The 14,709-nt window shown below is 31.0% G+C and overlaps 1 protein-coding gene across 5 annotated transcripts; it reads right to left on the bottom strand.

Moving 5' to 3' along the window:
* Window positions 1-729: 729 nt before the first annotated feature.
* LOC103857072 (F-box/FBD/LRR-repeat protein At1g51370) lies at window positions 730-10,149 on the bottom strand. 5 transcript variants are annotated; one of them, XM_033287225.1, is made up of 4 exons: window positions 8,966-10,149; window positions 7,870-8,765; window positions 2,117-2,242; window positions 730-2,013 (listed from the first exon to the last, which is right to left on the bottom strand). In XM_033287225.1, exons 2-4 carry the CDS (start codon window positions 8,740-8,742, stop codon window positions 1,729-1,731), a joined length of 1,284 nt encoding a protein of 427 aa, XP_033143116.1. In that variant the 5' UTR covers window positions 8,743-8,765; window positions 8,966-10,149; the 3' UTR covers window positions 730-1,728. The 5 variants fall into 5 exon arrangements, with proteins under 5 accessions (XP_033143116.1, XP_033143115.1, XP_009132466.1 ...); XM_033287224.1 differs by lacking the exon at window positions 2,117-2,242 and adding an exon at window positions 7,635-7,775 and having other exon boundaries at window positions 8,966-10,144; XM_009134218.3 differs by lacking the exons at window positions 7,870-8,765; window positions 8,966-10,149 and adding exons at window positions 2,353-3,252; window positions 3,474-7,248.
* Window positions 10,150-14,709: the final 4,560 nt, after the last annotated feature.

Genomic DNA, 14,709 nt, shown 5'->3' on the forward strand with positions numbered 1-14,709 from the left:
ATATTTTTTTTAAATAGTATATGAACTAAAGGTTATTTACCTATTATTATATAGTGTATATAATTATTTTAAATAATATATTGTTGAGAGTTTCAAAAAAAGAAAGATAATATATAGTTGTAGATAATAAGGTAACCTATGTCAATAAATTTATTTTTTATAAAAATATTATATAGTTTACAAATATAACTCATTTTAACGATGAGTGATAATTTATTTAAATAAAACAATTTAGAAAACTAAAATTTGTTAATTTACCTATTTAATATAGTTTTGTCATATTTAATTCATATAGCACTTCTATTTTTATATAATACATAATATAATTATAGAATTTATAAAAAAATAGTAGATAATTTTAAATTCTTGTTTTATGATAAAAATTAAGTTAGCATTGATTTATAATAATATTCTATTACTAATTACGAAATTAATTAATATGTTATTTTATAAAAATATTTAAATTCTTAAGTAAGATTTTCTTAGATTTTTTCTCATCAGATTTTCTTATAGTATAAAAAAATCAAATTTATTGTTGGTTTCTTATTAATATAAATAATCTAATATATCATATTAACTAATTTTTAAGTGGTCTTACTATGAATTGTTAATGGTTAATAAAAATAGGACCTAAATTAATAGATTAGATATAGTTAAGTGGTTAAAAAATATTGTTTTGGACTTCTTAGTTTAAGTATTTTATTTTCTGTATTGTGATTTTTCTTAGACTTTTGAATGTCTTTGTTTTTATTTTATGTTCACATTTTATTTATCTTTTGTTTTGGGCAATTGATTTGTTATATATTTTGTTTCTATTATCTTTGTTACTTAATGTTAGAATATAACGGTTCAAGAAACTACTAAAATGTGATCTATTATCTGTTAAAAACTAAATATTACAGATACAGTATCAATTAATGGTCTACTATTCATCTAATATTTTCATGCACGGCTAAACAAAATTTGTATCTCTTAAAAAGAAAATATTGTATATAAAACATAGAGTGATTTACGTAGAAATATCATTAAATAACAGCCACTATTTCTTTGTTGTATGTCATTAAATATTGTCATTAAATAATATTTTTTTTGAGAAAATTAATAGATTTGACTTTTTCTCAAAGAAGATTTATAAATATTATTTGGAATCTGGTCAATGTTATACAACAAAGAAATTTTTGAAAAAAGAATTTGAAATATCTTCAAAAAGAAAATAACCAAATGGTGTTGCACAAGAAAAAACAAGATGGATTAGAAGAAAAGTTCAACAGATTTTAATCTTTGTGTTGTACACTTGTATTGTTTTTTAATCTTATCTTTGCAATTGATTGTATTTCTGTTATTTTCTATATTTTTATTGTAACTTTACATTTTATTTAAATAAAATAGTTGTTAAAAAACAAATTTAAAATAGGACCTCACTATAAGTTCCCTCTACTACATAACATAACTAATTTTGTTCATGTCTACCGCAACAGCTTCGTGGGACTTGACAAACACTTTTTTTTTTTGAACTGAGGCTTAAACTTGACAAACACTTAACAAGCCAAAAACAAGAAAAATAACATATTGATATAAATATCCCAAGTAACGCTTGAATAATTTGCGGAAATGTTTATAAAATTCAAAATAAAGTTTTAAAACGGTTATTAATTCATGAGAAATATTCCTCAAATCAACCAGTTTTTTAACATCCAAATTTACCTCAAATGAAATGTCTTTTTTTTTTCAGAGAACAATGACTCCACAAGCGCTAGAACATCTAGGCAATGCAACGACTTCTTTAAGGAAATCACGCATGCCTTTTTTGGTATAGTAAGTATCAAGCCTTAGTTTCTCCAGGATTGGTGAATTCTTGAGGAAGTATCTTACTAGCTCTACTTCTCCTTCATACTTTGGGATCAAACGTATCAATTCGACGACCTTGAGTGATGACACCAAACACGGAGGCACTGTTGAAAACATCAACTTCGGTTCTCTGTTCTTCTTATAACTCGGGTCCTTGATCAACTCCTGCAAATACATAAGATAAAAAAAAATTGAGAATAAAGTGGTAAATTAAAAGCTTTTCACATACAATTTGCATAACTCGAAGGGTTATAAAGCAATTCATTACCAATATGGGGCAGCTTTCAAGAATGGATGGCAACATTTCAAGGTCGGATTTAGAGAACTTAACATGCAAACGGGATAGGTCACGGAACTGAAGCAATGGTCCCGGTTCGGAGTGTAGAAAGATGTTCTGTAAAAGAGTAAAACAAAAACAAAATGTTGGTTAGAAACTTTTTGAGGAAGAATATTAAAAGGAATGCTCAAAAATTAAAGGGTCTCAAAATTAAATAACATGACTACCTTCAAAATGTAACTACTTAAAACAATGCCTCTGAACCTCGGAATATCGGTGAGGGTATCACAAATGAATCTTTTGGTGCAAGTCAGACGAGGGAAGACCGCATAAATCTCTAGTGTGGTAGAGCAACCCAAATTGATGATTTTGAAGTTCTTTGATACGTAACCCCTAGTCTTCAAACACTCGAGTAGAGGAGCATTAATCACAACTTCTGTATACGAATCTATGTGGATTCTCTTGAGGGTATTAGAGCGCAACTCTATAAACCTTTCACCATGAGTTTCTCTGACAATGGTTAAATCTTCCAGAACTGGAGAGCCTGAGATAAGTTTCTCCACAGTTGCCTCAGTGAGATCTGTAATGTATTCTAAATGCATGATCTTAAGGCATGGTAAGGAAACAACCTCCAGGTTAGCCAAGACAACCCAACAAAGGCGTAAGTGCACCAGTGTCTTGCATGTATATAGACTGACGGGCATCGTAACATCGCAAGAATAAGGGCCGTAATAACAAACATCGAGATGCTGAACACTACGCCTAATCGAAATATCAGTCCATTTGGTGAGGAGGGACTTACAATCAGAATAATGAACACTTAACCTTATTTTGTCTATCATTGATTCCCTGTGTGAATCAAAAAAACTTCGAACAAAACTCACAAAGGTATCCATATCCAAGAATTCAAAGGACTCTAAGTCCAATCCACGAACACTCTTCCAGTGATTAATCCATGTTTTGGACAAAACGCCTGTTCTTACAGCATGCTTTGTAGGAACACGAAGAAGTATGTCGCTTATCAAATCATCGGGTAGTTGGCATATCCAGCTTCTTTGTGACCCTTTGTCACATGTTTTTGCTTTTCTCTTTCGACCCACCATCTTTTTTTTCGTCACACAACTAGTCTGCATCATCAAGTTTAAGACAAATGTAAACTGAAATTTACAGACACAATAATCTAGTTTCCAATCAAACACGAAATAACGATGCGTAGAAGTTACGGTCATATATGAATTTCAACCAGCCTAGTCTAAATGATACCCTAAAGAGATAGATAGAGGGTCGATGTTAGCACTGAAGAAGAAGAAGGCCGCCTTCAAGAAACAGTAAAAGAAGAAGAACGCACCTGAATGGAGTTTTGATTAGCACTGAAGATCAAACCTCATCGGCCGCCTTCACGTACGGTCATGCTTTCTTATCTGTAGCAGATGATTTGTGTAACGTATATATATGAGGGATGAGGGATAAGGGTAAAAGATAGGATTCTTTCGTGTGACCAGTATGAGTTTAGGGTTTCTTAATGAGAAATAGGAAATGGACACGTTGAATGCAAAAACGCCTAGCAGTTTATGGTTTGATGAAAACGGTGCGTCGGGTTAGTGATCCTAGAAACGACGTCGGTTCTTCGACAAATCAAATATATTGATATCATAAAGAGTTTGCCAAATGTAACCATTTCAATATTACTACTGATCCAAATTTAGGAATTTGTAACAATTACGATGAAAGAGAGGAGAGCAACAAGGTGTTGCTCCCCTTCCAAAGGCAGGTTTTTACTCGTTACTCACTCGTCCGCCACTAGAAACACCACTTCGTCTGACTTAATTTTCTATACGGAAATCTAATAAGATAAAGAAAGAAACATGTTATGTCTCTCCTTCATATACTCTTTATTAGCTTATCACTTTTCCGACCAAACTCCAAAATGCACTTAACATTGTTTTGACAAGTAAAATTACTTTAAATGTTGTTAGTTATGTTCCCGTTTAGGTATTATAAGTTCAAATTTGCATGTAAGAAGAGACAATACCTCTTCTGAGTGTTTGAAACTCTGAATGGGTCCAACTAGTTTTGTCCCGACCCCGAGTAAATCCTGAAGATATACAACAAGATCGTTGATTGTTTTAGACATTTATTTTTTCGTAAATGTTTTACACTACGTACACATATATACATAAAGACCATAAGTTTCTTACTAGCTCCATTTCTATTTCATAACTTGACAAACTTGAGCGATGATTTCAAACACCGACGCTCTATACAAGAAGCTCTATATGTAGTGAATTTATGGGATTCAACTCCAAACAAAGAACACAAAGCCGTAGACTTTCTCCATGTGGTAGATAAAACACCTGTCCTGATATTCCGGAATTTTCAATGTACGATATATCTTTAGCGCGTCTTTCTTTTTATAATCATATTCTTGAATTAAATATGATTGTGAACATATGTTTAGTTTCTTAAATTTTAAATCAAAGGTGAGAAAACTTCCATCACAATAGTAACATTGTGGATTTTAGATTTATTTTTTTAGCAAAATTAAACCGTCCTTTAAATTTAAACATTGGAAGTGATTGGTTGGACTGTGTCTACAAAAATTTAGTTGTAGTTAAATTGGTTGAAGCTGTAAAGTTGTTATGGTAGATTTTTTTGTCCAGAGACTTTTAATGTAGTTAAATTTGTTGTAGCTGTAAATTATAGATTGTAGATATTTTAAAATAAATATGTGAAATATGTGATGTATATATAAACTAATTTATGTTTTTATCAATTAAATAATTTATATTAATACTTTTTGTAAATTCTCAAAGTTTATTGTTATTTAAAATGTGATATATAAATAATATTTATTTTATTTAAAATATTTCAATGATTTTTACAACACTCAAAATTGAATTAAATATTTATAGTTGTTTTTAATTATGATTATCTAATTTATTTGATATTATAGATAGTTTTTTTATTTCACAGATTCTACAGTCTATAAAAAAGCTTTAAGTTTTTTCCCAAAAATACATTTAAAAAAAGTTTTGCTTTAGTTTTTTTTGTTGTAACTTAAAAAATAAAGGTAAAGCATGATTGGTAAAAATTTATAGAAATTTGATTTAGGTTTTAACTATTAAAAATAAAGCTACAACTTGATTGGTAAAATTTAGTAATTTAAAAGTAAATAAAGCTAAAGTAAAAGGATAAACCCAACCAATCACCTCCATTGTTTAGCCCTCAAACTCAAATAATTCAAAACTGGAAACTAAAAAGTATCAGATATTGTTTTAGAATCAGTTTAGATACGCAATTATATTGAAATCCAAACTGTTTCAGTAAATAATAATTAATATAATAGATATTTTTGTGACACCTTCAATCAAAGTCGTGAACTAATTGTTTGCTTAATCCTACAATATGTTGAATTTTTTTACATTCGGAAGAAAATAACTGAATATATTTGAGAGACGTTAGATTCTAGGAAAGGAAATGAACAACAAAAAGTAACATGATCGACGGCCAAACGCGTTAAAATCAATTAAATAATAAGAAGTATACACATTCCTTTTAATAAAAATAAAATTCAAATAATATGGCATTCCCGTCACAAATTGTAATTCCATATTACTAACGGTTACATACGTAAGAGATGAGAATCATTATTCATTACATTCAATTGCTCTATGTTTTTTCATCATCATCACTAACTAAAAACGAAAATTAAGCCAACTAAACAAATCTCAAAAAAGAAGTCAAAGAAATTCCAATCACATATGACATATCAAACCACCAACAAATCCAATTACAGATCTTCATAAACACTGCAGATGGTTGTTGTGGTGGTGGTGATGGTGGTTGTGTCCGTTACCGTGACTGTGGCGCGCTACGGCTATAAGACTCCTCGTCAATTATGTCCTGAACACGCTTAAACTCACCGGCACGGCAAGAAAATCGTAATCCGACCTGCGTGTTTGAATCCGTACTCTTCTACAGCTTCTTTCAGGAGACTCACAAACAGAGGATGGCTCAAGAACATGAACGGAACCACGGATTGTAATCACGATGAAAGTGAAATTGAATGTGGAAGTGGTCTTTCTTATAACATCTGCTGTTTTAATATGTCTTCATTTACGGCTTCGGAATCGTTTGGGAAAATGCTAGCGCCTCTGCACTGGCATGATTACAGGAAGAAGTTTGGGAAGCGGGAAGATTTTGTTACTACGATCTCGAGGTCTGTCTCATCTCAATTCCCAAACCATTTAATGTCTTCGAAAAAAACATGTTATAACTTGTGTTTGTCTTGCAGTTATTCATGATAGTGAAAGAGCAAGGCATGAAATTCTCCTATCTTATTTTTATCTATTTTGTTTAACTGGTGTATGAAGTCACCAATCATGGATGCTAAACTATACATTTGATTTTGGATTTTAATAGTATCCGTATGCTCAAAAATATATTGTTCTGAAAATTTTCCCAAGCTCAAGTCCAAATGATGTTATAGGCATGCCAAATGAAATGGAAGGATGCAACTTACTCTGCATCAAATACCAATCAAAGTAGGAAGACTTTGAATGTGGTATCCAGAAATTAGGAATCTTAGAATCTCCTCAGAGATGTCATCTTTAAAGCTACTAGATTCGAAACTGTTGATTAAAAAAAAAAAAAAACTGTTGACTGAAGTAACATAAAGCTTATGAGAAGCCAATGTAAATTCCAAAACCACGAAAAAAGAAAAAAAAAAGATCACCAAAGTTATTAAACCCGAAGCCAAACCAATCAATCGGTAACCTTTTGTAATGAAATGCTTACGCATGATCACACTGTGACTGTCACTACCCTCAAAATCACAAACCCTAATGAGAGATCGGTTTTATTTATAAGATCCCTCTACTACGTAACATAACTATTTTTTTAATGTCTACCGCAACAGCTTCCTGGAACTTGACAAACTTAAACACGCAAAGAGCAAGAAAAAGAACATACTGATATAAATATCCAAGTAACGCTGTAACAATATGCTGAAATGTTTATAAAATTCAAAATAAAGTTGCTAATCGGTCATTAATACATGAGAAATGTTCCTCAAACCAACCATTTTTTAACATCCAAATTTACCTCAAATGAAAATGTCTTTTTTAGAGAACAATGACTTCACAAGCGCTGGAACATCTGGGCAATGCAACGACTTCTTTAAGGAAATCACGCATGCCCTTTTTGGTATAGTAAGTATCAAGCCTTAGTTTCTCCAGGATTGGTGAGTTCTTGAGGAAGTATCTTACTAGCTCTACTTCTCCTTCATACCTTGGGATCAAACGTTTCAGTTCCACGACCTTGAGAGATGATACCAAACACGGAGGCACTGTTGAAAACATCAGCTTTGGTTCTCTGTTCTTCTTATAACTCGGGTCCTTGATCAACTCCTGCAAATACATAAGATAAAAAAAAAATTAAGAATAAAGTGGTAGATTAAAGCTTTTCACATACAATTTGCATAACTCGAAGGGTTATAAAGCATCATTACCAATATGAGAGATTGTAGTTTTGGGCAGCTTTCAAGAATGGCTGGCAACATTTCAAGATCGGATTTAGAGAACTTAACATGCAAACGGGATAGGTCACGGAACTGAAGCAATGGTCCTGGTTCGGAGTGTAGAAAGATGTTCTGTAAAAGAATAAAACAAAAACAAAATGTTGGTTAGAAACTTTTTGAGGAAGAATATTGAAATGCTCAAATTAATATTAATTAACATGACTACCTTCAAAATGTAACTACTTGTAACAAGGCCTCTGAACCTCGGAATATCGGTGAGAGTATCACAAATTAAAAGTTTGGTGCAAGTCACATCAGGAAAGACCATATCAATATCTAGTGTGGTAGAGCAACCCAAATTGATGATCATGAAGTTCTTTTCTAAATAAACCGTAGTCCTCAAACACTCGAGTAGAGGAGCATCAATCTCAACTTCTGTATAGGTATCTATGTGGATTCTCTTTAGCGTATTAGAGCGCACTTGTATAAACCTTTCACCACTAGTTCGTCTGATAATGATTAAATCTTCCAGAACTGGAGAGCCTGAGATAAGTTTCTCCACAGTTGGCTCAGTGAGATCTCTAATGCATTCTAAATGCATGGTCTTTAGGCATGGCAAGGAAACAACCTCCAGGTTAGCCAAGACAACCCAACAAAGGCGTAAGTGCACCAGCGTCTTGCATGTATATAGACTGACGGGCATCGTAACATCGCAACAAGTGCCATAATAACAAACATCGAGATGCTGAATCCTACGCCTAATCGCAATATCAGTCCATTGGGTGAGAAGGGAGTGACAATCAGAATAGTGAACACTTAACCTTATTTTGTCTATCGTTGATTCCCTGTGTGAATCAAAAAAACTTCGAACAAAACTCACAAAGGTATCCATATCAGAGAATTCAAAGGACTCTAAGTCCAATCCACGAACATTCTTCCAGTGATTAATCCATGTTTTGGACAAAACGCCTGTTCTTACAGCAATCTTTGTAGGAACACGAGCAAGTATGCCACTTATCAAGACATCAGGTAGTTGGCATATCCAGCTTCTTTTCGACCCTTTGTCACATGTTTTTGTTTTTCTCTTTCGACCCACCATTTTTTTTCCGTCACACAACTAGTCTGCATCATCAAGTTTTAGACAAATGTAAACTGAAATTTACAGACACAACAATCTAGTTTCCAATCAAACACGAAATAAGGATGCGTAAAAGTTACGGTCTCATATGAATTGCAACCAACCTAAGTCTAAATGATACCCTAAAGAGATAGATAGAGGGTCGACGATAAAATCAAGGAACAGTAAAAGAAGAAGAACGTACCTGAATGGAGTCTTGATTAGCACTGAAGATCAAACCTCATCGGCCGCCTTCACGGTCATGCTTTCTTATCTGTAGCAGATGATTTGTGTAACATATATATATGAGGGATGAGGGATAAGGGTAAAAGATAGGATTCTTTCGTGTGACCAGTATGAGTTTAGGGTTTCTTTATGAGAAATGGGAAATGGACACGTTGAAGGCAAAAAACGCCTAGCAGTTTATGGTTTGATGAAAACGGTGCCTGAAAAACGACGTCGGTTTTTCGACAAATCAAATATATTGATATCATAAAGAGTTTGCCAAATGTAACCATTTCAATATTATTATTGATCCAAATTTAGGATTTTGTAACAATTAAGTGGAGAGCAACCAGCTATTGTTCCTCTCCCAAGGACATGTTCTTATGCGTTACTCACTTTTCCGCCGCTAGGTAGAAATATTACTTTCTGTCCGTCTTAAATTTCTCCACGGAAATCTAATAGTATAAAGAAATTAATAAGTTTTTTTTTGTCATCTGGTAGATTTATATTAACTTGAACAAGAGAGTTCACAAAGCCAGCAAAGGTGATCAGACCTTTCTGGAGCCATAAGCCGGTGAGCTGATGGAAACCATCCGGAGACACAGGTTGGTACAAACATTGAAACCAGAAACTAGAGTAAAAGATGAAAGAAAAGTTGAGGAGGAGCCAGGAGGAGTTACATGATACTCCTTTTTTTTTTTGAAACACACATGATACTCCTTTATATACTCTTTATTAGCTTATCACTTTTCCGGTGAAATTCCAAAATGCACTTAACATTGTTTTGACAAATAAAATTACTTAAAATGTTGTATGTGATGTTCCCATTCAGGTATTATAAGTTCAAATTTGTCATGTAAGAGAGACAATACCTCTTGGGAGTGTCTGAGTGGGACCAGCTAGTTTTGTCCCGACCCGAACCGGGTAAATCCAAACTGTCTGAGTGGGACCAGCTAGTTTGGTCAATGTTTTACACTACACATACATAAAGATTGGTGCTATAATCCTACAATGCGATATGTCGAATTTGTGCTATAATTGACGTGGTAAAAAATTATGTACTTTTAAAGGGTGTTTTTCAAAACCAACCCATATTTTCAAGTCAAATCCAAAACCAACCCTTTTTTTTTTGTCCATACTATTCATCAATAAAATTTCCATACTATCCTTATGTTTTTGAATTATTCACAAAATTGCCATTTTTATTTATTTTTTTATTAATTTCGAAATTAACAAAAAATCAAATACACCCTAACCATTTCTTCTTATTTACAAAAATGCCATCATCATCAATTTTTCCAACCACCATGAACCACCATTTTTGAGCTCTAAAGCTCTAGAATTCAATTTTCAACCACTTTTTTTTCTCATTATAACCCAAAAAACTTCATTTTCTCTCATCTCCTCTACATTTCCATCTAAAAAACTCTCATAACTATCATTTTCATAATCACAAACTTCATATTTTCGAGTTTCTTCATTAGTGAATCGTTAAAGATGCTTCTTTTTGCTCATATTTGGAGTTTGGACGGTTGAAAAGGTTGGAAACAAGCTTTACACATGAAAAATGTAACTATTTACATGATTTTCGTTCTTTTTCAGATCTGTGTCGCGACGGTAGACTGTTTTGTATGTCTACGCCTCCGTGGAGACTTACGATGCAGTCTATTTGTCAACGCACGGGTTAGTTTTGCAATTGAGCAGACAAATTTTTTTTCTAACGCAGACTTCCCCAGTAGTCTCCGTCTTTACCTTTGACAACAAAAATAAAACTTTCGGTAGACTTACTAAGACGTCTACCTAAAAGAGGTTAGTTTTTCATTTGACCGAACTTTTGACTTTTCAAAATAGACTTCAACGGAAGTCTACAAAATGTAGACTGCCAACAAAGTCTATAAAAGGTCAGTTTTGCATTTGACCAAAACTTTGACTTCGTGGAATATGTTAGTTTTGTGTTTGACCAAAAAGTTTAAAAAGCAATCAAAAATTTATTAAATTGTAGACTTCATATGCAGTCTTCTTATCTTAAAAAAAAATGTAGACTGCGTATAAAGTCTACTTTTTTATTTTGGTCAAATGCAAAACCAACCCGTCGGATTTGAGAGTAGACTTCACAAGAAGTCTACACACCCGTAGACGTTCATTTTAATCTACTGATTTGAAGTCAAACTTGGTCAATTGCAAAACTAACCTCTTTCAAAAAAATTCAAACATGTAGACTACATATGAAGTCTAGTTCTGAAAGTCAAATCTTGGATGAATTCTGGTCAATTGCAAAAAGTAACCTTTTTAAATTGTAGACTGAAATGAAAGTCTACATGTACAAAATTACAACTTTTATTCAACTATAGAAAGCAACCCGTAAAATGGTCAATTGCAAAAACCAACCCAAAGAGTAGACCTATTTGACAGTCTACGTCTGTAAACTGAAAAGAACGTCAACATCTTCAGAGACTAAATATTAAGTCTTCATAGAAAAATCTATAAAAATGTGAATTTGTGTATTATTCATTAAATTTTTTTCTAGTTTTTTTGTTTGACAGTGTGTGTTAGTTAATCCTAATGGGTTTGAGTGATTTTGAAAATAATTTTTTTTTTATAATTATGAAGGTATAATTCATTTGATTTGACAATGTTGTTAGCTAATAATTGTAGACGTATTTCTAAGTCTTCGTTTATAGTTTTGCTAGTAAGGCTGAGCTTGTTTCAAAGCTGAAGTCGGTGACTGTGGAATATAATTTTACATTTTCAGCATATAAGACAACAAAAACTCTGTATGTGGCTAAGTGTCGTGTTCAAGGATGTGGTTGGAAACTTAGAGCGAGTGTGAAGTATGGGCCAAAGACATTTTGGGTGACAAAATATTCGAAAAAGATGAAGAATCGGAAAGGTTGAAGAATGTTCCTTGTGCATGATGGCTGTACACATGGTAAACTTCTTGAAATGATACAAGAAGATTATGATCTGGACAACAAAATTGAGAAGATGGTGCTAACCTATTCCTTACCAAACATCATTTAAAACAAATGACTCCGAATAGGAATATACTCCTCTTATGCCTGTCACGAATAATCGACAAGTACGGAAACTTGATCGAGTTATCTAAGACACACTTTGTACGCCTTTGTGTATCAAGCCTGCGCCAATACACTAAAAAAATTTGGATTGACTATATGTTAAATAATAAGTGTAGACGTTTTTGTAAATCTACAAATGTAGACTGCAGTTGAAGTCTACGTCGTAAATTCTATTAAAAGTGTATTTGTGTATTATTCATCATATTTTTTCATGATTTAATTATTTTACAGTGTATGTTAGTAAAATTTTAATGGTCTTGGATGAATTTCACAATTTAATGTGTTATAATTATACACTTGATACTTATTGCAAATTGTTTTGATTAGTATTATTCTTGAAAATTTTTGGGAAAATTTTGTATAGATTTTCTTCTTCTCACATGTGTGTTAGTTATTATTTTAGCTTATGGTGGTTTTACTTGTTTGGTTGGTTAGATCTTGTGAAAAAATTGATATCTAACAAAAAATTAATAATATCATACAAGTGAAAACAACTAAAAATGAATACAATGTTTATAGATTATGCATTAAAAAATTATTTAAAAATTAATATTTTATTATGAAAGTTATTACAGAGCAATATATTAAAAAGTATTCTTGAGTATGTTTGATTTTTCATAATCTTGATGCTTCAAATAAAGTCTTGGAAAAAGTACCTGCCAAATAAGATAGAGTTATGAGAAAAACATAAGATAAAAAATAAAATCATATTTTAGTAGACTTTTTATTAAGTCTACGTAAAGTTATTGTTTAGTAGACTTTAGTTGAAGTCTACACTAATGGAAAATTTTCATATTTAAAAGTGTGCATTTAGAAAATTTGAAAATACTTTGTTCTGGAAAATATTTCAAAAATGGTTTTTTGTCATCCTTGTAACAAAGCAAAAAGATAATGTATGAATCTATAAATTTAGTTCATTATAAACACAAAATATCTTATAATGAATATATGGAAAGCTTACATTTTTGGGAAGATGATTTGAAAATATTGGAAGAGAATACCTGCAAAATAAAATAAAATTTTAAAAAATAAGATAAAAATTAAAATCATATTTGAGTAAACTTCTAATGAAATTTGCTTAAAATTCAAGGCTAGTAGACTTCATTTGAAGTCTACCAGCCGTAAGTTTTAAGTAGATTTCAAATGAAGTCTACTCTATCAAAAAAAATAGATCTGAAAAATAATACATTAAAAATATGAAATAAGTTTAAATCTAAAAAACTTTTAAAAATATGATTTAATAGACAAAATAGTTATAAATTAAAGACATATTAATATGAATTTTAATATGTAACTTTATTTGAATATAAATACTAGAACACATATTTTAAATCTATAGATGTAAACCTTACATTTCTAGGAGGAGAAGAGAACAACTATGGAAGAAAATACCTGCAAAATAAGATAAAATTATTAAAAAACATAGAAAAAAAATTAAAGTCATATTTTTGTAGACTTCCAATGAAGTCTGCTTAAACTTTATGGTTTAGTAAACTTCATATGAAGTCTGCAAGCTTTAGTAAACTTCTTTAGAAGTCTACACTGTCTGATAATTTTCAGATCTGAAAAAATCTATATATTTTGAAATGTGAAAATAATTTTAAATCTGAAAATACTTTACATAATATAATTTATAAGGTAAACTAGTAGCAAATTAATGTAGAGAGCTTGATCTATAAATTTATTTGAATATAAACATGTAAATACATATTTAAAATCTATTAATCTAAAACTTACATTTTTAGAGGAGATGATGAAATCCATGAGTGATAATACCTACCAAAAAAAGATAATATTGTGAGAAATAAACATAAAATACACATTTAAAATCTATAGATCTAAAACTTACATTTTTTAAAGGAGAAGATGAAAACCATGAATCATAATATCTAAAATGACAAGATAATATTGTGAGAAAGACTTGAGAAAATTTTAGAGAGAAAGAAGATAATGAGAGAGATTTAGAAACAATTGAGAGAATTTTAGAGAGAAGAGAGAAAGTTTTAGAGAGAAGGGAGAGAGTTTTAAGAACTTGTGCAGCCACTTTAGAGAGAGATTGAATAAATTTTGTTTATATAGGGAGACAAAAATGTAACTAGGTTAAAATTTACGATACTGTAGACTTCGTTTGAAGTCTACTAAAATTAAAATTTTGGAGTAGATCTTACTATAACATAGTAGACCTTTTTGGAAGTCTACTATAATAATTTAATTATTGTTGTTTATTCTTTATTATTTTAATAATTTTAATATATGATTTATTAAATTTATTTCTTTATTTTTTAATAGTTATAGTATATGATTTCACTTTTTTATTCTTAAGGAACTTAACTTAGTTTAAATATAATGATTTTTTTGTAAAACAAATTGAAAAATATAGACTGAAAAAGACGTCTTCAGATAAATAGACTTTATTGTAGGTCTACGAAACCCTAAACCACAAATATCAAACCCTAAATGTTTTGCTTGATAATCAAAAAGTCTCATTTATACAAAATATAAACTACTAAACATTAATATGCAGATTTAAGTTAATAAAACAAAAAAAAAACAAAATCTAAAATCTAACCCTATGAAATCAACTACTAAAAGACATAACATGTTAGAACCTTTTGTTTCTAAACTATGAACATAGTCTAGCACATGA

The sequence above is a fragment of the Brassica rapa genome, chromosome A03 (assembly GCF_000309985.2).
Source record: "Brassica rapa cultivar Chiifu-401-42 chromosome A03, CAAS_Brap_v3.01, whole genome shotgun sequence".
NCBI classification, from domain to species: domain Eukaryota; kingdom Viridiplantae; phylum Streptophyta; class Magnoliopsida; order Brassicales; family Brassicaceae; genus Brassica; species Brassica rapa.